This window comes from Rhynchophorus ferrugineus, unplaced genomic scaffold (genome assembly GCF_030347505.1).
Source record: "Rhynchophorus ferrugineus isolate W39M unplaced genomic scaffold, kcgeb_rfMv2 rfM9, whole genome shotgun sequence".
NCBI lineage: Eukaryota > Metazoa > Arthropoda > Insecta > Coleoptera > Curculionidae > Rhynchophorus > Rhynchophorus ferrugineus.
In genome coordinates this window covers 36,007,288-36,032,929 of record NW_027472588.1, presented here as the reverse complement: position 1 = coordinate 36,032,929, position 25,642 = coordinate 36,007,288, and the positions used below count along the sequence as shown (strand labels likewise).

Genomic DNA, 25,642 nt, shown 5'->3' with positions numbered 1-25,642 from the left:
AAACATATGTGTATTTACATAAGAATTGTGTGTACTTACATGTGAATTAGAATTTGGACGCATTTTAGCCAAACATTCGAAATTATTTATAAACCATGACCTTCTCTAAGGATTTATTATTTGTAAAAATTTACGAAATTTACGCAAAATTTGAGTTTAAGATCCTTTCGTACAAAATATAGTGGGAATAATGTCTTAATCTCGGCAGTTGTGAGGAGGATAAAAGACAAAAAAATATCTGGATTAATTGATGATGCTAAACTAACTGAATAGATTATTAAACAAAATAAAAGTCTAATAACAAGAGATTCAATTGTTATTATAAAATCAATACGTTAGAATATTGGTGAAACTACAAGAATTGTTTAGCTCTTTACAGTGTATTCCTATTAAAAAGTTGCAACTCTTGCTTATAAAGTTGAGCCATGAGTAAAGAGTGAAGCCGAATGTATAGCAGAGTGAAGATACTTTGTTGAATGAATTATTTATCATCAAGAAATGAATATAGATCTTTAAAAATAAAATCATCCTAAACTGGAAGTTATTTATGTAGCCAACATGTAATGCTAACAAAACGATATCATATGCCATGGAAACTATGTCATAATTCAATTGGACTAGACCTACTATTTAACGCGGGCTCCGAGCCACGCGCCTCAGTATTAAGCCTGTCGACTAGCAAATTAGAGATCATCTCAGAAGACATCCGGTCTGACCTAGCCTGGTTACTGGCGTGACTGAGACAAAGAATTACACACAAGAGCACACATTTACAACCATAAGCTGAAGAGAGTCAAGATTTAAACAGAATTATGAAAAAAAAAAGATACCAAGAATGGAAGTCAAGAGTCAAGAACAGTAGAATCCTTATATGTCGTTTGTATAATCGTCCGTTGGGTCCGATAACTGAATCAGTATTATCCTAAACTAGGCACACAATTTAGTAAGTTAATTCCATCCAATTCATAATTATTTTCACCATCATTTATCCATTTAGTATCTTTAATTGTATATATTTTTCATATTATTAATTTAAATAAACAAACTACTCTTTGTGCATTAATTTACGCAAAGAAGAGAGGAAATAAATTGTATTTCATTTACAACATTGTTTTATATCCTTAACAGTCACCCTATATACATTATGCTTCAATAAAAAGTGGTGTTTTCTAATTCATATAAATCTTACGTATTAAAAATAACTCAAAAATCAATAACATTATCAAATAATCACAATTATAGAACGAAATAATTTAACAATTACTATAATTCTAATTTTGCTTCCCAGTAATTAATAATACATGACGTTATTTATATGATACTCACAACATTATGTTACTTCTTCTCCTTTTAATTTGACAGGATAAATTAGAAAATTGGTGGAAGCCGGAGGTTTTTTACATCATCATATAATATGCTAACCGCTCTAACCGAGAGTATAAACATAAATCTGCTAAAGTAGAACAATATAACAATCTGTGGGTACTACTTAACAGTTCTATTAAGCGACTCCGAATTTGATCAGTTTTATTGGATAATTGGGGATAATTCCGTAAAATTAGAATAAACATTAAAAACTGGATATTTTACATGTGACGGTATAGTATTTATCTGCATAGTTTATTTATTTCTTGACCCTGTTTCTACTCTTTCTGATATTGTTAACCTAACAAAGTTCCTGTCAAGAAATAGGTAATAGTACTGAAAATATAGTGTAAATATATACAAAAAAATTACAACAGGCAAGTGGCAATATAAATAATTGGACACAAGCTTAAAAAATGAAAATTAACGAAAGTAAATTTGTGCATATGCAGTTCACCTACAATCAGATTGTACAAGCACAAATAACATTAAATAATGCTATTATTCAATATAGCAACAACGCTAAATATCTCGGAATGAATCTTGATGCAAAATTTCGCTGGAAGGAACATATAAAGAAGAATAGAATAGAACTGAAATTGAAATATAGGAAAATGTACTGGCTAATTGGAGAAAATTACAATTATCAGTACATAATAAATTTCTATTATATAAGCAAATACTGAAACCTATATGGACATACGGAGTTCAATTATGGGGATGTTCTGCAAATAGTAACATAAACAAAATACATTTTTTTCAGAACAAAGTCCTGAGAGGTATTGTGGGCGTACCAAAATATTACAAGACTGATTACCTACATTGAGACCTTCAGATATCCACACTCAGTCAAGAAACCAAGAGAATTGCAAGGGGGCATGAGGAAATACTCCATTCTCACACGAATATTGAAATATTACAACTATTGGATACCACCAGAACAGGACACACACTCAAAAGAATCAACCCATTTGATCTTGTGTAGTGAGGTGCAAATATTAAAAAAAATACAGTTTTATATACCTAGATTATTTTTTATATATATATTTTAAAGTCTCCTTTTACCAACTATGGGTTTATCTGGACTGGGCCTAAAGTTTAACGTGGGCTCCGAACCATGATCCTCAGCATTAAGCCTACCGACTGGCGAGTGACCAACTTTAGAAATCATCCCAGAAGACGTCCGGTCTTACCCAGCCCGGTTACTGGCGTGACTGGGATCATTTTCCTTGTCGGATTTTACACTCATGCTTATAACATTCACAAATATTAAACAATTACACAAACATAAATTTACGACCATGCCCCAGCAGGATTCGAACCCGCGGCTCTCGCAACAGTAGGAGGACTGTCCCATCGCCTTTGCCACTGCGCCACCAAGCCGGCTATATCTAGATTTATGTTACCATAAAGAGAAATTGTAGGTTAGTCGGAAACGACTAGTAACAAAGTAATAATTAAATAATAAAAAATATACAGAAGTTGGAAAATGGAAAGTTGGTCTTCTCTTAGTAATAAGTAGTAATCTTCAGTTATGGACGACATTCCTCTCCAAAAAACAAAAAAATTACCTTTTACGTTAGTTTAAATTTCAGTTTATTAGGTGCCATTTAAAAAAACCAAATGCAACTTTTGTTAACATTCTGTTAGAACTTATTTCATAAACCCACAGGTTAAAACTGATTTTATAGAGACATGGTTATTAAGATTCATTAATATTTATTATATAGCATAGCAGGTCTTTGTGCTATTATTTATTTGATTGCTAGTTTCTATCTCAATAGCATCATCCTAATTTTGAAGATATCTTTAAGAAGCGTACATTTTAAACCTTTGCATTGTACAACGTGGGGGCAAAAGTAAAGCTACCATTTTGATTGTCTATAACTTTGCTCAAAGAAAAGATACGTAAGTTTGGTTTCCATAAAAGTTTATTGGGTCTTTACTTCTTTCGTTATGATTGAAAAATTAGATCGGCTAAATGGTGACCGCGATTCGCTATGCAACTTTTGTCTATGACATCCTGCAATATCTGAGGCTGAATTTCTTCAATTTTGTGACGAACATTGTCTTTAAGATGTCGAACCGTTTGGAGCTTGTTCACATAAAATTTTGATTTTAAAAATGCTTATAAGAAACGGTCTGGTGCTGTTAAATCCGTAGATCTGGCTGGCCATGCTAAATCGCCACTTCGAAATTAGTCTTCGTGGATAAACATTATTCAATAATTGAATTGTTGAACGAGCTGTGTGTGCTGTGGCCCCATCTTGCTAACCACATGGCTACAGTCCTTGCTCTTCCATTTCAGGCACAAGACAATTTCGAATCATGTCTTGATATCTTTCAGCAGTAACAGTAAATGCAACACTTTGGTCATCTTAGTCTTAGTTGGTCGCTTATTATTAATTTAGACGGATCATCTTTTCAATCAATTGCACCAGATAGCCCTAGGATTGCATTATTGTACTCAACTTGTTGTTCGGGATCTCTCGGTAGCAATTTTTGAACGAATTGAATTTTTGTCATTATAACATTTTCAAATCAGTTTTCAAAATTCTTATACTGCGTGGGAGACAAAATGGGTCCCACGTTTTCGAATTGATGTTTCTGTAGACTCTGCAACACTATAGCGCACCAGAGCCACATTTTCAGCATTACGAAACGTCCGTTGTCTTCCAAAACGAGCGCTGTCTGCTGTCGTACCGTACTGTCGCAAATTCGCATGTAAACTATAAATTGTTGTTTTGTGAGTCACTGGACGATTTGGATATTTTTGACGCAATTTCTGCTGTGTAGCAAAATGGTAGCGGAACTTTTTCCCCACCTATTATAATATGATTTTGAGGATATAAGACAAGAGTATCATAGTAGATCCTATTAAGTTGGTGTTGCTAAAGAAATATTAAATAGAGAAAAGTTCATTTACATTTTATTGCCCATTAAACGTGATTGCGCTTAGTAGATTTTGATTAAGATCTAATCAAATGCTTTAACAACTCTTTTCTATACATGAATCGACCTCAAAATACCTTTAGTGATCTAATAAGTATGATATCTCTATTGAGTTGTCTATTTGTTATTTTATAAACTGTTATATCAAGCAGTAATGGACTTCGAAGGTTGTTAGAAGCAATGAACATATTTCCAACCAATATTAATTCTGAACTATACTGCCCTTTGTAATATATAGTCTATGCAATAAAACAGCCAATGCACGTCATCACAATTTATGACGTCAGCACGTCTCAACGTTGCTCAGAAAATTGGAATTTTGGTTTAAGGCATCATCTCATTTTGTTTTCACTAATATTTTGAGGAATTTTGTAGATATTTAACAAATGAGTCGACTAGTACCAACAGAAAACAAATTTTATTGATTGATTCTAGCTAGGGGTAGCACTGGCGTTTTTGAGGAATTGAGGAACTTCAGTATAAACAATACATAATATTAAAGTAGTTTATTTTACAATATGTACAATAAATATCACGAATTCATGTTTGCTTGTTGTGTCATCGAATAAAACAAACTGTCCTTATTCTCCAACAAATTCTTTGGAGTATCGTACTCAACCACGCGACCATTATCCATCACCATCACTTTATCACAATGCATGATCGTACTCAACCTGTGAGCGATCATCACGACCGTACAATCTAAAAAGTTCTCTTCGATCAGCTCGTGGACCAACTCTTCAGCTTGTTCGTCCATGTTTGCTGTCGCCTCGTCCAGTACCACTATTTTATTTCTCCTGATTATCGCCCTAGCTAGTGAGAGCAACTGTTTCTGTCCGGTACTCAGATTTAAACTTAATATCTGATCATCCAGAGTGGGAATCAAGTCCTTGATGCGGACTTTCTCCAGAACATGCCATATTTCCTTGTCCGTGTAGATCTTATACGGATCGAGGTTATTCCGAATAGTTCCCTCGAATATGATGGGATCTTGTGGAATTATCGAGATACTTTTTCTCAAGAAGTTAATAGATACAGTCCTGATGTCAACGTCATCGATCAGTATCCTGCCATCGCACTCGTACAGTCTGAATAATGTGGATATTATTGAGGATTTTCCAGCTCCAGTCCTACCGACTATTCCGATCTTCTCCATCGGGTTGACGGTGAAACAGACATTTCTCAAAACTTTCCTGTCGGAATTGTAACTGAGGCTGACGTTTTCGTATTTTATCGAACCCTTGCTGGGCCAGTCGTTCAAAGAGCCGCCTTTCCTGTCTTCCTGCGTGACGTCGGTGTATTCGAGGACTCGTTCAACGGAGGTCATGCAGTTCTCCAGGTCAGCCCATTGACGAACTGCCCATTGAAGGTAGCCAGTCAACATGAAGACTTGCGTTAATGCCAATCCGACATTTCCAACCGATGTTTCTGCAAAGAAAAATTATATCAATTGTGGCAAATTGGCAGAATGAACAAGTAATTTTACATTATATAGAATGTTTATAAATATATGTTTCATAATTTATCTGAAGCACGGTATTAAAGTATTCTTTCATTTTATGTTGTGAATAGAATAATATGTTAGTTCCTAATGTGAGTGATATAGTAATAAATGCCATCATTAGAGCTTTTAATGGTATTAATATGAAATATAGTTATGACTTATCCTAGGGGTGTCGGTAATTTCATTCCATTTTTGCGAAAGAAAACACATTATTAGCAGTGGATTTTTAAAATTTATGTATTCAAAGCATTGCCCTTATATTTTGACTATTATTAATGGAGCCAGGTCTGTAGAGTATGAAGGGTGCGATAAACTTCCCGTCCAAGTGACTTCAACACTTTTTAACTGGTTTACTTACCTTTTCATGTCTTTGAGTATATTTTAGCCGTTTTTCGATCAAGGCATAGTTAAAAATAAGCACCTTTATAATATCCGCCTTTGGTACCTTTCTTATCGCTTGTCTTCATTGATTGAGTTATTTTGAGGTTAATATCAGTAAAAGATGAATGATGCGTGTCAGTAAAATTACATATGTATTAAATCATAACATTACATATTAATGGCTAGTGAAGCCTGTCAAATTGGAGAGTAATTACCGACACACCTGGTATATAGGTAGCTTTTGATAACTTGTTGGAGAGCTGTTGACTTGTTGAAGACTTATTCATTTGAAGAAGTAATATTTTGGAAATTAACGTTCTTTTCTTTCATTTAGACTTTCGCTTTTACTTTGAAGTCGCCTATTTTTAATAAATATCTAATATAGCGCATTATGAAGCTAATAGACCATAAAACATTCTAGTTATACAAATAGCATAAACTTTGTCTAAACTTATTATGGCCTGAAAATGGAAATTTCAGAAGAAGACAAATTAAACAAAGGAAAACTAATGTTAAGATTATTTTGTTCTTATATTTCCAAAAATACTTACGTGTATCAACAAACAATAGGACTAAAATAATGAAGAGAATAAACATGGAGCCCATGAAATCCATTATGAATCCAAACGCTCGTTTGGTGGTCATCATCATATAGTACGACGAATTGGCGAGGTCCTGATGTTTGTCAAATTCATCTCTCAATATCTCTTCTGCTTTGTACGCTCTGATTGTGGTCAGTCCTTCTACGGAAGCGTTCAGGTGTCCAATGAGAGGACTACGTGCTGAAAAAAATAAAAATGGCTTAAAAAGTTACTATTAATACGCTATAAATGTTATTTCTTCAAGGTTTTGGAGAATGTAGTACCAAAACATCGTTACATTTATACGTATTATAAAGACCATTTATCTTAAAGGTAATTTATTTGAAGAATATCTGTTTTTCTAATTTAGCTGACATGGCCCCCAATTAAGCGAGTGGTATGTTTCATCATTATTAATCAAAATATAGTCTAAAACTGACTAAATCAAAACAAGTTATGTGAAAAAGGAAGATATTTGCATGAGTTCTTTGATGTGGAACAAATTTTGTTGCTGCTATATTTACTCCATTCTGATAAGACAATAAACCCAAACTACTATTGTTATGGTTTTCAAACAGCTGGTTATAAAAGTTCTTTAAAAATATCTAATTTACTGAAAAAGAACAAATTTTCATTGGAACAATCCATCTTCTTATACAGCTCAAAAATCTGTCATGAAATTAGTCAGAATTAGCATTTTTTCGTTTAAAAAAAATCCAACTAATCTCATTAAATTAATACCATTGAAGTTTAGGGACATTCAGAAAACGACACGACTTATTTCAACAACTCGGTACATGTTTGTTAGTTAATGTACAAATTAACTCTAACCTGATATAGCATTAAATTCAGATATTCAGTCAGAATGTTATTTTTTGAATCCGCCAAATGTAAAGGTTCATTAAAAATATTTTGTTTACTAAGAAAATAAACTTGGAACAATCCATCTTCTCATATAGTTAAAAACTATGGCGAATATCAATCAGATTTAGCTCCCTTTGATTTACAAAAGAGGTAAAGAATCCCAATTAATTAATGCTATTGAAGTTTACGGAAATTCAGAGAATGATAAAACTTCAGCAACTTAGTATATAATTTTAACAATAATAAATGTACTAATTAATATATACGGGGACTTTACATTAAGTAAAACATACTTACTCATAGCTTCAAGTCTCTTCAGTGTCCGACCCGTAGGCATATACATCATCCTCACCCCGAATAATATAGAGAAGAACACAACAGCAAACAGTAAAAAGATCCAATTTACTGTCGATATTAAAATAAGCATTCCTCCAATACTGATGAAACTCTGAATCAAATATCATGATCATCATATTAATGTTATACAAGAGAATTCATGATACTCACTCTAAAGAACTCCATAAAAATGAACGGTAACATTTCGTCGATTATATCTAAATCGTATGAGAACCTGTTCAGTATATTCCCAATAAAATGGTTGTCCAAAAAGCTCATGGCCGAACTAATAACACTCTGACACATAGCCTGATGGATGTTTACTGACGCTTTTCTACAGTATCTGAGTAGTGCGTATGCCTTAACTAAAGCTAACACTGCTGAAGCGGAAATCATTAAGGTATATAAATTAAAAGTTCGGTCTCTTCGTTCAACAGCTCCTTCGTATGTTAATGTTTCGTTGGTTTTTTTAGATACATTTTTGCCCAAGAAAATGTCGTAGGCTTGTTGTTGATGATCAACCCTAAAATAATTATATTTATAATAACTGATATGATATCTTAAAATTGTATTATTAAATCGTTTTAAGAATTCTAAAGGTGTCACAATTAAGGTCTATTTATATACAATAGTGTAATATTTATTCCTCACAATATTGTTAGCATATCTAATTCATTCTTATTTATTATAGATTTATCTATTATCATTCTAATCACCAATTAGAATTTTAATAATTTAAATTAAGTTTCGTACGTCTTAAAAGTGTTGAGTTATGTTAGTAATTTTCGTTTATATTTTTTATGTTAACTAATGAGAAAAACATTTATGTAAAGAAACAGTGTATTCATTATTCATATTTTGTTAATAATATAGTTGATTTTTGGAGATAAAACTGCCTAAACTGAAGTTTGAATCCCTTTGCATTAGTGCTCATATGATTGATTATCAGAAATTATTATTTGTTCGCCAAGTTCCAGAGGAAAAACATGTCTAAATCATGACAGGAGCAAATAATACAATAGTAACTCCAATATTACAAAGATACTCTTAAGAAATGAACAATGAACAAGCTGGCAACCTAACCACCTAACCTTTGACCATCGGGAACATTCCTATCGAATGACGTTACAGTAGTTACCAAAATCAACTAGCTTAATTAGGCACTCTTTAACAACTGTCTGTAACACTATCTTAAACCAACCTGGTCACTTGCTAACATCATATATGACTGCGGTCATTTAACCTTCAGAATAACTCGCAAAAACTTCTCAAATCAATTGAAGAACAAATTGTTGAACCACCCTTAAAAACCCTGAATGAATCGGTATATTTTTAACATCTGAAGAATATTTTAACACAATAAAATATTTCAACGAGTCGAAATATTTCAAATAAAATAAAACATGATATAAAAATAGAATCGAACACTGACACTAGAAATAACGAAAAAGCAAAAGCAATAAAAATCGTCTGAAAGAGAAGTGAGTAATTGAAAAATAATAGGAAATCACCAGAAAATAAAAGAGATAGATGCAATTATAATGATAAATCAAAGTTCATAATATAGTTAAGTAATGTGGTCTTCCCCATACTCAATCTAACTAACATACTTGAAAGCTACGGAAAAGGTGTCCAATTGCATAAAAAAATATATTATAATATATTATAAAATATATTATAATATATTATAAAAATATTTTGCTGATCTCGCCCTAATACCTATTTTATCTTATTTATTATTTGAAACGATAAATGTTATATTGTTTTTATTCACGTCAACCTCTTGGATTTTTAGTGACTGGACCTACAGAGTGGGGAGTGACCAATTTAGAAATCACCCCAGAAAACATCCGGTCTTACCCAGCCTGGTTACCGGCGTGACTGGAATCATTTTGCTTGTCGGATTTTACACTCTTGTCTACGACCATGCCCCAGCAGTAGTGGAACCCGCGACTATCTAAACTACTATTTAGACTAAAGGTTTTTAATATAGAAATTTGAAGTTTATTCATATTGTTAAAAATTATCACTTATAAATCAAAACCTATAATTTTAATTTTGAAAATATTACGAGCATATTCTTTAAGGGTTAAGCTTTGATATTGTGAAATCCATCCATTCTTCATATCTATACACTGGAATACACCCTTAACAGGTCTCTAACTTTAGTATTACGCAAAATTGTTAATTTTGAGTTAAAAATATTGAATAGTAACACAACACACTTACCATTTTGACACGAGTTTTTCTGAATAGCTTTCAGTAAATTGAGCTCCGAAATATAAGCACATACATAAAGCAAATATGATGATACCTCCTCCATACTTGAAGTACTTATAATAGGTTTTTAAATCAACACTGCCCATTTTCTTTTCCTCTTGGTATATTTTCTTGTCGTCCTTGTCCTCGTCCATTGTCAATTCGATTAGTTGCTTGATTTTGGCATCTTTTTTGTCCGCGTCGAATGTTTCAATGATCTTATTTTTCAAGTTTTCCAGTTCTTCTGAAAAAGCTTCCGCCGGTTTCGTGATAGATTTAACCTCACCGTTACTTAACAAAATAACACTGGAAGAAGATTTAAAGTGTGTCGGGTTCTGGCTGACAAACAACACGATTTTATCGTTAAGGTATTCTTTTATACATTTCCGGAAAATATCTTCCTGTACGTTCACGTCTAAAGCGGCTAGTGAGTCGTCCAGTAAGTATATATCGCTGTCTTTGTAAATAGCTCTGGCTAAGTTTAATCGAGCCTGTTGCCCCTTACTCAGATTCATCCCTCTGTCGATTACAATGGTCTCGTCACCTTCCGGGAAGAGGTTGATATCGTACCTCAAAGAGCAAACCTCGATAACATCCTCATATCTTTGTTTGTTAAGTGGTAAACCGAATAAAATATTTTGCTTGATGGTCGAGGGGAACAACCAGGGGTCTTGTGAAGCGTATGATATCGACCCGCAAAGCGTGATGGTTCCTTTAGATGTAGGATAATCTCTTAAAATGGCCTTGAGCAAGGAACTCTTGCCAGAACCCACTAAACCAGTCACTATATACAAACCAGGATTGTTAATACTTATCGATATGTTCTTCAAAATATTCTCTTTGCCAATAGACACGGAAACGTCCTTAAACTCAACCTTGGCCTTTCCTTTGGTCATGTCACCATCACTGGAGCTAACGTAGTGTTCTTCTATATGTAGAACTCGACTGACTCTGGTTAAGGATGCGTAGAATTCTGCGCAGTTGGTCAGTCCAAGAGGGATCGAGATTCCGACGGAGTGTTTCAGTTCCTTGAATAATCCGATTACGTAAAACACCATTTCGGTGTTGGTGACGTAGCCCAGAGCCACGTAAGATATCAGCAAGATGGGGAAGGTGATTTTGGAACCCATGATCCCGATCAGTATCAACATTATCTTTAAGTAGAATGCTCTCATGGTGGTTTTCATTTCCTTCCTAAAATGATAATATAATGGTTTGGGCAATGTGATTTTGTTTTGTGAGATTTACTTTCGTGCTTGGTAAATTCTCTGCTGGAAGAATATTTCCCACGTGTACATTTTAATTATTCGAAGTGCCGATAGTGCTTCTTGCGTTAACTGTAATCTCTTGTCTGCCATTCGTCCTACTTTTAGTCGCATTTTGGTAACCAATCGGCTAATAATCACTAAAATTAAATAGTAAATATTTTAGTTGATGCAATTTAATTGTTAATATTAACTATTTAGTGATACTAATACTTATTAGTATTTTTATATTTATTATACAATATAATCGTATCGTAACATTCTTTCGATCATAGGACAATTTTCAAATAAAATTTAAAATATATAACAGGTTAATTGAAAAGTCCCCGACCTGACACATAGATGGCGCTACTAGAATTAAATCAATATGTTTTTTAATTAGCACTAACCCTCAAAAGATCCGTATACAATTTTGACAGCTGTCGGATCATTAGTTTGTAAATTTATAGTATTTTGAGTAAAGCAACTTTTGTTATTATGAAAAAATGGATAAAAAGGAATTTCGCGTGTTGATAAAATATTGCTTATTGAAGGGAAAACATACAGTTGAAGCAAAAACTTCGAAGACGGTAAAGGCAGTGGATGCCCAAAATAGGTTGTTATCGACCAAAACATTTAAGAAATCCACAAAATGATTTTGAATGACCGTAAATTGAAACTGAATGAAATAGCAGACACTCTCAAGATATTAACTGAACGTGTACATCATATCATTCACGAATATTTGGGTGTGAGAAAGCTCTGTGCAAAGTGGGTGCCGCGCGAGCTCACTTTTGGGATGATTCGGAGCAGTGTTTGAAGAAGATCAAGTGTAATAAATCCTTCACTCCGAAATACAATCAACAGTCAACCGCACACGATGAACAAAGCGTTATGGGGTCTGTATTTTGGGATGAGCATGGAATAATTTTCATTGATTACCTTGAGAAAGGAAGGAACATCAACAGCGACTATAAACATAGCGTTATTGGGCCCTTTGAAGGACAAAATCGCTGAATAGCGGCAAACATTTTGAAGCAAAGGGCAAATCGTACTACAAAAATGGTATCGAAAAGTTGGAGGATAGCTATAGTCAGTGTATCACCCTTGGAGGGAATTATGTTGATTAAAAAAACTAATTTTGCCAAAAAAATATGTTTTACCATAGTAGGCCGGGGACTTTCAATTTACCTGTTATATTGTTTATTGCTAGGAAAACTTGGTAGTACTTTTTCATATTTTTACGAGAACTGTGATAAATATAGTAGAAAAACTTCTTCTGCCTCTTCTAAAGAGAAGTAAACTATAAGCGCTTTAAAAAATCTAAAAAGGCTCAAGTCATTCTTGAGAGGTTAACTTAATTCGAATCTAATTTCCATTAAAAATACTTATTTTAAGAAGAGTTAACTTCAAGTGACAAGGGATTGCTATTTGTCCTAAGAGATTTTGTTATTATCTTTCTTTTTGTCCTATAGTTCTTTTGTCTTATTTTGTAAATTTTTTTTCGAAGTTAATTTTATAGAAAACTCATATTATAGTTAATATTTGTAATATTACATATAAAATTATTCCCTAATTATCAGTTTTTTTTAATGGGCTTCTGCAGCAGATTTTTTGTAATAAAATAAAAGCAAGAAATATGGAGATGATAATTTTGAACATTCTATGAATAGCGTCTCTGTACACTGAATAACTTAATAATACTAAATGGAAAACTGTTACTTTTTATAGATAAATGTCAAAAACCATCTAGCTATATCTAAATTAATCTAATATACTATAACTAGCGACCCGCCCCGGCTTCGCACGGGTGCAATGCTGATACTAAATTAAATACACTACAGAAAAAATATGAACGTTGTATATAAAAACATAGCGGCCCGCTCCGACTTTGCACGGGCATAAAATATATATGCCTATGTCACTCAATGAAAACATGATTAAAATCGATCCAGTATTTTTGGTTCATTCATTACTGCCCTTGGCCTGCACGCATTAAATTTGGAGTAAAACAATTCCTCTTCCCCTATACTTACTATGAAGATTTCCTGCTATCTTTGGAATATCTAAATTCATACAATTTTTATTACATTACACATTTTTAAACGCAAATTTTATATTTGTAATATCTCCGAAAATATTTGTTTAATTTACATGCTGTAAGGAACCATATTGATCTATATTAATTGCACACTGTATTTAAGGTACTTAATTCGATAAGGATTAATGCCGTATTGCTTAAAATAGCTTCGTAAATAAGCCATTTTCTCACGTAAAAAGTAAACAATAAAAATGGTTAATGTGGGTTATCCCTAAAAGATAAACATATACCATCGCGGACTTTTTGTAGACCTTTTTATGGTGTACAATACTGTAGTACATTAATTTGATCCAACTCGTAGGGTTAGGCAGCGTTTTTGCTAATTGCTAAATAAGCCTAAGAAAATAGGTTAATTTACGACATCACGTTAGAAACCTCTAAAATTAGCAATGTTGCCTTAGTATATTATGCATGTATTATACATATAAACCTTCCTCTTGAATCACTCTATCTATTGAAAAAAAACCGCATCAAAATCCGTTGCGTAGTTTTAAAGATTTAAGCGCACATAGGGATATAGGGACAGAAAAGGCGACTTTGTTTTATACTATGTAGTGATTACAAACAAAACCAAATAAAAATAGTGACTGATTTTTAACTGTCTATTCTAATCATTATTACGAAATTGTGCTTAGTTCTAATTACCTTGAATTATCAATCCGAAACATAACAAGCTCATGGCTATGGTTGACGGCAGTCCCATTCTGGCATAAAGTAAGTAAAATATGGTGATGGTTTGGACGCTACCCACGATCATGTCACTCAAAGTCCAAATATTTTCCACCACATTCCTGATATCCTTCGTTAAAATGGTAACGATGTTTCCCATGCTGGTCTCGGATATTTCACCGGGTCTTAGTTTCAATACCTTCCTGTAGATGAGCGAGGTGAGGGAAGCTTTGATCTGAAGTTCCAACTTGAACTCCAACATGAAGTAGTTATGTGCCCAGAAGCAATGGAAGATGGACATGAATATCACCACGCTGGCATACTTGATGGCATCCGCTCTGCTTATGTCATGCTGGTTCTTTTGAAAGTATGATATAAACTTACTTAAAACGTAAGGATGGACAACACTAAAAAATAGATTTAATATATAATAAATTTAAAAATGTATACGGTATGTATATTCTATCAAGAACGGATACAAATAGATTCATTATTATTTAAAGTATAGTAAGGCTTTAGAGAAATCTATATTTGATTTATGAAATAATCTATAAAAGCGATGACCTCATGGTAGTTTTTTGAGTTTACGAACTTAGCCAGGAACTCTGGTGGAGATAAATCAATCGAGCAAATGGGCTGCGGATTGATATGAGTAGACTTCGTCTAGAGCCAATGCAGTGTTAGAAAAATCGCCATAAAAAAAACAATATTTATTGGTCTGTAATTCCAACCCGTTCAGGTTAACACTCAACTACTCAACTACTACTCAACGGAGCATAATAAAACAATATTCCTCGAAGAGGATGAAAGAAATTATTAGTGAATAACACAAAGATTTGATTTTTATATCCTACGATTTTTTTCATTACAATACAAGAACGAAAAAGTATATTTGACACGTTATTCTCGTCAAATTAAAACTGTCTTACCTTTTAATGAGGATCCAGGCGAGATGTACCCCGGTCAAAATACAATATCGCAAACCGAATCGTGTCCAGAGCAATTTTATTAATACTTTGTTTTGTTTCCATTCTTGTTCGGTACGATCACCGCATAATTTCGAATCGCAATCGTTGGGTATGGCGTAGATATCTTTTTCTTGGATGTTACCCTTGATTCCTCGTTTAAATAGACCAAAAGTGTAACTGAAACAATTGGAATTAGTTAAAATACATATTAGTTATGTTATCGGTCGAATTTTTTTTTCAATTTATAGCTTTACTGTCGAAAATCGGTACAACGTATTTGAAAATGATGAAATTCACGAATTGGTCCATTTTTTGGTATGTTTATGAGAAGTGAGGTACTGCTGAGACAGGTCACAACTTATATATTGGAACAAGTATTAATCGGAAGGAGCACGGTCTGGAGAATACGGGTCCCATTGGTTTTGTAACAGGTGTTCGAGCGTTATCATCCTGAAGAATAATATTATCGTGTCTTTGTTCTTATTTCGGTAGTCTTTCGCGCAATACTCCCCATTTATGGTTTCATCAAGTAATGACTTCAAATACTCGTCCACACATTTTTATGGCTGTCCAGAAACCTGCTTGCCTTCGATGTTCACCACTTTTAAAAAGTCGAAACCAGTATACACGTGTTTTAATTACACTAATAACACTAATAATATACATTTGTAATATATTGTATTTATTCAATCCAATATATTGAGTAACCTAGTATAAATTATATTATCATTATATCAAGAAGTTCTTAGAGTCTGGTGTTAATATGGAATTATAGAATTTAACTATAGAAGTATGCCAGCAAAACTATCACTTTAATTAGATAACATTTTCAGAAAAGTGTATTGAAGGTTATATCCGAAGTTTGAAATCATTATCTTTCATATCATAACAGGTAAATTGAAAAGTCCCAGGCCTACCATAGTACAACACATTTTTTTGGCAAAATTAGTTTTTTTTATTCAACATAATTCTCTTCAAGGGTGATACACTGATTATAGCGACCCTCCAACTTTTCGATGTCATTTTTGCAATACGGCTAATTAGAAAAAAATCACAATTATCAGTACATAATAAATTGCTATTATATAAGCAAATATTGAAACCTATATGGACATACGGAGTTCAATTATGGGGATATTCTGCAAAGAGTAACATAAATAAAAAACAAATTTTTGAGAACAAAGTCCTGAGAGGTATTGTGGATGCACCCAAATACTATAAGACTGATTATCTACATCGAGACCTTCAGATATCCACGGTCAGTCAAGAAATCAAGGGAATTGCACTGGGGCATGAGGAAAGACTCCATTCTCACACGAATATTGAAATGTTACAACTATTGGACACCACCAGAACAGGACACAGACTCAAAAGAATCAAACCATCTGATCTTGTGTAGTGTTGTGTAGTGAGGTGCATATATTAAAAAATTCAGCAGTGACATGTATAAACATTATTTCACCAGAGACTGAGACAGGGCCGATGGGTCCTTCTAGTTATATACCTAGATTTAAGTTATCATAAAGACAAGTTGTAGGTTAGACAGAAACGACTGGTAGCAATATATTAATTAAATAATATTAATAATAATAAATATTTGCAGTACGATTTGTCCTTTGCTTCAAAATAGGCCTCATTCTACGAAAATTTCTTTCTAGCGAGCACTCTTTTGAGATCTGAGAACAGGAAATAGTCGCTGGGGGCCAGGTCTGGAGAATACGGTGGATGAGGAAGCATTTCGAAGCCCAATTCCATCGTGCCATCGTTTTCACTGACTTGTGACACGGCGCATTGTCTCGGTGAAGCATCACTTTCTTTTTCTCAAATGCGGCCGTTTTTCGGCGATATCGTCCTTTAAACGGACCAATAACCCTATGTAATAGTCGCTGTTGATGGTACTTCATTTTTTAAGGTAGTCAATTAAATTATTCTATGCGCATCCCAAAATACAGACGCCATAACCTTGCTAGACGACTGTTGCGTTTTCCCACGCTTTGGAGACGCAGAAACTCGGGTTTATTATACTTGATCTTGATCTTCAAACACTGCTACGAATCATCAACTCGTCGTTGTTTTTGGTCAAAAGTTTGCTCGCGCGGCACCCACTTTGCACAGAGCTTTCTCATACCCAAATATTCGTGAATGATATGATGTACACATTCAGTTGAAATCTTTATAATGTCTGCTATTTCACTCAGTTTAAATTTACGGTCATTAAAAATCATTTTTTGGATATTTTAAATGTTATTGTCGGTAACAACCTCTTTTGGGCGTCCACTGCGTTCACCGTCTTAGGTGCTCATTTCACTAGGTATGAACTTAGCATACTAATCCTTGATGGTTGATTTTCCTGGGGTAGTGTCCGAAAACTCGGCATCAATTTGCATAAAATATTTTCTCGTGTCACGGGTTTTTACTAACGAAGAATCCAATAGGTATAACCTTTCCTTGTCGGGAACATCCAAGTTTTATATTTTCTTAAATAAATCTCAATAAATTCCTTTTTTAAATTCATTTTGGATCGTCGGTTGTATAAAAATTATTCATATTTTAATAAATTAATTTAATCATATAAATTTCAAATACCCACGATGATATATGTAATATTTTAAAGATGACCTTTTGCCACTTTTATGGTAAAATATTATTAACGCCGTTGTAAAACTTCTGATATTCCTGAGCAAAAGCTGAATTTTTTTGGTATCCAGGTTAGTACATACGAAATATTTTTTCCAGATGGCTGACATGATATCTTAAGTTCGACTGAATCGATTTGATAACAATTTCATGTGAAGTTATTCTATACATTTTTCTATCTATTTCCATTGCCAACCAACTATAAATAATCGATTTTTTCACATATTTGATACGATGGAAGAACTTTTTCATATTTTTGGACTAGAATACTCTAGAAATAAAGAATTTGCAGACCACCGTAATATATATAAAAATATTGATACGAATTGCCTCAATTTGATAAATTAATAAATATCAACATTTATCAATGACATGGAACTAATGTACTAAAATGGTAGAATCTTAGTCAATATATTCTTATCGCAATACCGTAACAGATACACAAAATAAAACAATACATTAGTACTTTTAAGATAACATTCGCTGTAACAAGATATGTAAATATTTCTAACTTTCTATTTATTTTTGTAACTATGGTAAATATTTCGATGTTTATTATGAGATAGTATAACAAAGCCGTAACGATTATTCCATTAAAATAGATTGTTTACTAGAACGCATATTGGTTTTCGTATTAGATTAAATAAACGTAATGATGAATGTCAAATTAGTATTATGTATTAAGAATTATTTTCATATTTACCTTCAATATTGGATAATTTTATCTAAGCCCGTCAATTTCTGACGTATATTTTTAATTATTAATGGTTGACTTAATTGTAAAGGAGATATTACTGTTAAATAATCTATATTAAATTTTTTTATATCTATATTTTAAAGTCTCTTTTTATCAACGAGGGTTTATCTGGACTGGACCTACAGTTTAACGTGGCCATTTAACATTAAGCCTACCGACTGGCGAGTGACCAACTTACAAATCATCACAGGAGACATCTGGTCTTACCCAGCCTGGTACTGGCATGACTTTGATTATTTTCCTTGTCGGATTTTGCACTCTTGCCTAAGGACAATCACAAATGTTAAATAATCACAAACCTAAATTTACGATCATGCCAGAGCAAGATTCGATCCGCGACTATCGCAACAGTAGGAAGACCGCCCTTTTGCCTTTACCACTGCGATAAACAAGCCGACCTATATTAAACTTGTTATTATAGTTATGAATGATAATATGATAATTATGATACAGCTACAGCACTATCACAAGAGGAGTTGACAGCAATATTAATCTGCCAGTTTGATAGTGCTACTATTGAAGATGCAAGAGCGTCCTTCTTCTTCTGTAATAGTTGTCTCTAATAGTGTGTGTAATAAAATTATGATTGTCCATAGATAAAAGTTAAAATCCGACAAAAAGCAACTATGCTAGTCATACCTATAACCAGTCAGGTAAGATCCCACGATTTTTAAGATAATCTCTAGCTCGGTCAGTCATCAATCAGTAGGTACAACGTCGAAGACCATGGTTCGAAGCTCACGTTAAACAGTAGTAGTAACACTCTTTTTCTAATTAGTGTTTTAGTAAGCAGTTAAAAATTACAGATTATAACATACGGCAAATATAATTGGTATTTCATAACCATTATTTTTTTTGTATATTAATACTAAATATGGAAAGATACGATATCTTGAGATGAAATGTTTTCCTTTTTGATCTTTTATCTGCATATGCAAACGATTTTTAAATGTACTATTTGGTATTAACCGTATTCTGTTATAAATATAATGGCCTAATTGATTAAAATATGAATTACTCCATTGTTTGACTACTTTTAATAATCTTAAACATTCAAATATCTTTTGTTGTATGCGAATATTAATAAATTGACATGGAAGTTACATAACTTATATATTTTGTATTAATATATTGATTTGAGAACATTTGGCATTCAATATATTTTGTTTAAAGTTTATTAGTTCACAACATTCTTCATTGTAGTAGTACTATCGTTGTAACAGTTAACAGTGATTAAAGCAGAAATCGATCTTAATCATCAAGCGCTTTGAAAATGCTTAATTTGTTTTGTCCAATGTATCTGATTTGTTACTTTTACAAATTTCTGGCCTTTATTACGTCTATGAAATACGACTGTGTAACATAACTGTGTGAATAAAACTTTTATTATTGTCTTCAGAAATATTTTTAGTGTTGCGGTAACATACTTAATTTTACCTTAAAAAATTCGATCGAAAGGTACGCTCTTGGTTTTCTATAGTCACTATAATATATTATGTTTAAAAGATCATAAGATATTTCACCAAGTCACTTGTAAATATCTTGAAATATGTGTTTCTATAATTATTAATATATCAAGTTATATTTTAAATTATATTCATTCCCATTTCATAAACTAAAGTAACATAGACATATTAAAGGCTGCACTACCTGACAAAAATCATTCCGTTTTCAATAATAATACATTGTCTCTCGTTAATATTTTAAACATTACAATATAACCATGATATAAATATGCTTAAAATTATATTTTTACAATATTCGTATTGATTATTTTGATTATATTCACATAAAAAATCAAGTCGTATCGTATTTAAATGTCGACAACCGCAATAATTGAATGTATTTCAATCGTCAATCATGTTATACCATCGCTACGACTTGCGAAAGAGTATTACAGCTGTGGAGATTATTTTCCAAGGCTTTAGCGATCACGTTTAATTACAGTAATTCTGCTTCTATGGGTAAAAAGCAATAATAGTTGTTTTAAAATGAGAATCTAGTGATGATTTTTCTAATGTTTTGAAAATAATTCATGTTACTTGCATTGTTAACATGTTATTAGTTACATGTTATTAGTATGTATGTATATGATTTAATCGCATTATTATCTTGGCCTATTTAGTGGTTGGTAGAAATTATTGTAACTTCTACAGCCGTTGTTGTCTGTTTTTGGCTATTTTTTGTTATCCAGTGTTTTGTGATGTATCCATGTATCAAAATGGCACAGACACTCGTTCAGATTGTTGCTTATGGTCCACTACGAGCAATAGTTTCAAATATTCGCGTAAAATATTAGCGATTTATGGTGTGATAAGCTCTTTTGGACTGACTGAACGTTTGGCATTAAACGATCATCTGTTCGTCTTTATCATTGATGCTAATGATGTAGATCCCATAGTAATTATCCAACATTTCCATAGTTTCGCTGATGGCTTTTTTGCGCAGAAATTAGTGTTTAATCAGCAAAAGAATATCGAAAGTTTTTCTCTGTCAGTGGGTTGGCCACAAATAATAATAGATAGCAGTTGAGGACAGTAGCGATATATAAAGTTACTGCGGGCGAAATTCAAAGTAATTTACTTATCAAACTGCTCTCGTATATTTATTAAAAACACCTATATAATATAAATAACATTAAACAGTAAGAAAACAATTATTTAGTCGAGTTTGCGGTTAATTTTACAATATTTTAACCACATGGTCATTGTTATTTAAGTCCTTAAGTGGAAATAATGAACAAATTTAACTGTAATACTTGAAAACTAGTTAATTATCAGCCAGTGGTAACATCAATTAAGTTGTATATAAATAAACGAAATATTTAAAGAATTTCATAAAAAATAGTGATACTATATCCGACAGATAGCCTTGTTCTTGACCTTACAAAAATATACCATTGGATTTTTTTATAATATAAATAACAAAAAATATATCATTAGTTATTGAATTGTTTCAACTCAATATAGCAAAAAAAAACAATACAGTTTTAAGATACAATATTATTGAAGTTGATATAGGAAGCTCAGATATGAATAAATATGAAAGTAACAGTACCTTTTTAAGACGTATAGCACGACATTTATTTCGATATAATTTATAGAACTAGGTCAGTTTTGTGTTCTAATTTTAGATACGTAAAAAGTGTAACGAAATGTCTTAATAACTTATTAATAAAATATTGTATTCGACAGGTTGATTTTATACTGATGTTTAGTTTGATTAAACATGCGGATAATATCTAAATGTTGTCAGGTCAGGAATAGTATCTCTCTCTTCTTTGACAAGGATATTCCGGTGACATACCGTTCAATATAAAACAGGTTTTTGAAGATTATTATTTCTTTTATATACAGTCATTTCTGCGCGAGATTACAACATCCTTTCTATGATATGGAAAAACAAAAAGGCTTGAATAAAAAAGGACAATATTCTCCGAATATATATTTTATTTAAAATAAACTAGGCAGATCTTGAGTTATTGATACAATTGCCCTGAGAACAGATAGCCAAAAATTAAAACAACTTATCTATATAACAGGATATACATATATATATATATATATATATATATATATATATATATATATATATATATATATATATATATATATATATATATATATATATATATATATATATATATATATATATATATATATATATATATATATATATGTATATATGTATGTGTGTGTGTGTATTCACATTTCATAACTCCCATTGATAGTATAGATAGTTTAGATATACCCCTATTGATAAAAAAGAGATTTTTAAAAAGATAGGTTGGCATTAGATTAGCAGTCGTTCCGAATTACCCGAATCATTCCTTGGCGTAGCTAAGTAAAGTTCGGACAGAAGTACCGCAACTGAATCTGTAACAGTTCTGTTCACTAAATATGAGTTGAAAGTATTTACCAAAAGCAATAAAATTGAAATTTAGAGTCACCAAAACTTGGAAAACCATATAAGTTATTAAAAGATCACAAATTAACTCTTTACATTTTATAACTTATGTATATGATCGAAAAAAGTTGTCAGTACGTAATTTCGATTCATTGAGACATTCACATATCTTCCTCAATATGATATAACAATATTTTTAGCAACTGTTATGTACAGATACGTTAAGCTGCAGCCAAAAATCAATAAGCTGAACCTTACTGCCTATAATTTTGATTGGATATAACTAAGATCACTAATACTAATAAATATTACTCAAATTCAAAGAATAATGTCTCTAATATAATAAAGAATAATAATCTCTGATATAATAAAAATAAAATGTATAGTGCGACTAATACGGGACTGGATACTCTAAGAAGTCACTTAATTTTAAGGGTTTCATTCATATTATAGTTGGATTGGACCAGGCAGAATAGGGTAACTTGTTCATCATCACTGACAGATTCTTTGCTGTTCCGCATTATAAAAATGTACATAATATATGTGAAATCATTATGGGACTAAAAAGTACAATAATTAAAACCTCTAAAAAACATTGAATTGTTATGAAAATGATATATCGTAAAATAATAGGTAATAAATAGTTAAAGAGACAAGATTCTGAAGTTTTTAATTTTTTATCAATTTTTAAAAGCATTTAACAATATCATGGAAGACTTATTATTTCAATTTGTGTATTTAGACGGGACATTAATATTTCAGAATTGGATATTTAGTCAGACATAGCAAGTTGATAATAAAAGTAGTGTTAAGGAAACAAAAGTTGATGGAAAAAGATCAACATTGGAGTAATAATTGATTATATTTTGTTAGTCATAACATTTACTAATAATTCATTGTAGATATATTGTTCTTCATGCTGGAAACAGAAATAGTTAATAGCATCTTCGATTTGGATGAATTCAATTAGAAACACTGAATAAGGTATTGATAAATGATGGAATCGTGAACATTAACACTTGTTCACACAATCTAACGATAGATTGTAAATTAACAGCTTAGTTATTCATTTGAATGAATCCTTCTTACTGTGGAATTATGGTTCAGTGCTGACAATTTCCAAGACAGGGTTGAGATTGAAGACAACTAAAGGTAAGTATGCAATTAATATACAACAACTGTAGAAAATCGTTTTGTACAATCTAAAAGATTTATGTGCACAGATATGTATGTAATTGTTCAGAATATAAATGAACATTTATTTCGAATGTATAAAGACAGAAATAATAATAAATGTTTTGCAGTAATAAAACAAATTAAGGGGAAATTCAGTGATATTAAAATGACTTTACAAGGAAACACTGCAACGAAGGAAAGAAAAACTAAACGTGAAGGGTAAATATGATCTCAAATGAAATTAAAATACACTTGGATATATATTTGTTAATTAAGTAGATTAGGCCTCCAAGGGATACCTCTACCTCCTTAACAAGTTCTTCTAAAATATATGTTTTATGAGATGTACTATAATGTATTATTTAGATTAGATTTTTGATGTCACAGCCAAAATGAACTAAAACTCAGAGTTAATGCAGCAACATTGCAACATCTTGTCGTCATCAATTCAGATAACGCGATTTGACCAAAAAGATGTGTCGTTTTATAAAAACACCTGAAAATTCTGAATAAATGTTGAATTCATTATGCTAAAGAAAACTGTAAGTGGCTTATCTATGTGGAAAGCTTATCAGTTCATTTTCTATGAAAATAAAAAATAAATGAATACTTACGCAAACGTTATATACGAAAAGATATTGGCTCGTTCTCTCGGGTTACTTTTGCGTTCTTCTCTCTTGCCGTTATCCATGATGTTGCACGGTGTTGGTCACGCCAAAGCAACTAGTACAAAATTTGATCCAAACAGTACCGTATTATGTCATGCTCGTTTTCAGAAACAGCACACCTTTAGACTATTACCTTCAGGAAATCATACCCGACCTGAAACAGATAAGGATCATTAAATTACACCATAAAAAATCGGCAAGCATTTAACTAAAGCAATAAATTTAAGTGATGACTGCAACTAACGCGTTACTCATATAAATTATCGGTTCCTGCCAGTAGTAATGGGTTGAGGACAAGTTTTTTTTTAGGTGTATTCATTCATATTTCTTTCGAATGGTAATCAATAATATACATCATGACAAATCATAATTTGGGACAAGAAAGTGGCTAACAAACCGCTAGCAGATACAAATATATGGTGGATATCAAAATTTCTGACCAAATTCTCTCAATTTTTTCCATCAATTAAGATGTGTGTGGTCTAGCATTGTCATCATTGAATACAACGCCTTTCCAATTGATGAAATATTATTCCCTTTTTAAATTATTTAACCAAATTCGAACATGATGAAGAATTCCTTTGCAATCTCATCAGACTTCAACGCTCCAACGTATGGTTTGGTTCTTCTTTATCCTCGAAAATTCTGGAGTGAAATCAAGCCAATGCAGGTACTGAGACCACTTTTTTGATTAGTTCATTTGAATTGCCCTACAATAGAATTTTATTGGCTCATTTTTATAAAGCGATTGTTTGTTTCAGTTTGTTGAGGACGCCATTTGTGCGTGCCTGATATAGAGTATATTCAGCATTTGTGTGACTTAATTATAATCACTGTTATTTGACTATAATGCATGTCCAGAGTCAAAAGTATTGTATATCCAGTGTAAATAAGTCTGGTCAAAAATGAGACATCGTTTTCCTTGGAAGAAACAGCCCAACGTAGTTAGGTTAAGGAAGTGTGTATGACTTAGTGTTGGTTTTATCTGTACGAATTCATTCTAATGTATATCATATAAATTAACCCACTCGGGATGCCGAGGTTATTGGAGCAATTGATCCAACCCGTGCAACTAGACCTGTTAATTAACTTTTTGACAGCCGTGGACTTGCTCCAGCACTTATAACATCCACTGAGAAATTAGCTATTAAGTTTTTACACTCTAATTTATTCTTCTAAATGTGTTTTCTTGAATTTGTTTTACATTTTATATCTTATATCTTCTATAGTGTTAGTGTTGTATTATGTGTTACGTATTTACTATATGACGTTAT

General features: G+C 32.1%; 1 protein-coding gene across 2 annotated transcripts in view; it reads right to left on the bottom strand.

Moving 5' to 3' along the window:
- Window positions 1-4,808: 4,808 nt before the first annotated feature.
- The window catches only part of LOC143202813 (putative multidrug resistance-associated protein lethal(2)03659), a 49,666-nt gene continuing 28,832 nt past the window's right edge, over window positions 4,809-25,642 (bottom strand). The window contains exons 2-10 of one of the 2 annotated variants that reach the window (XM_076414628.1): window positions 24,242-24,522; window positions 15,186-15,477; window positions 14,233-14,663; window positions 11,491-11,647; window positions 10,213-11,436; window positions 8,155-8,506; window positions 7,945-8,095; window positions 6,754-6,984; window positions 4,809-5,745 (exon numbers count right to left, since the gene is read on the bottom strand). In XM_076414628.1, the coding sequence (XP_076270743.1) occupies window positions 4,850-5,745; window positions 6,754-6,984; window positions 7,945-8,095; window positions 8,155-8,506; window positions 10,213-11,436; window positions 11,491-11,647; window positions 14,233-14,557 (3,336 nt within the window). In that variant the 5' untranslated portion in view covers window positions 14,558-14,663; window positions 15,186-15,477; window positions 24,242-24,522 and the 3' untranslated portion in view covers window positions 4,809-4,849. The remainder of the gene's footprint in view (window positions 5,746-6,753; window positions 6,985-7,944; window positions 8,096-8,154; window positions 8,507-10,212; window positions 11,437-11,490; window positions 11,648-14,232; window positions 14,664-15,185; window positions 15,478-24,241; window positions 24,523-25,642) is intronic. The other variant, XM_076414627.1, reaches the window with a different exon arrangement.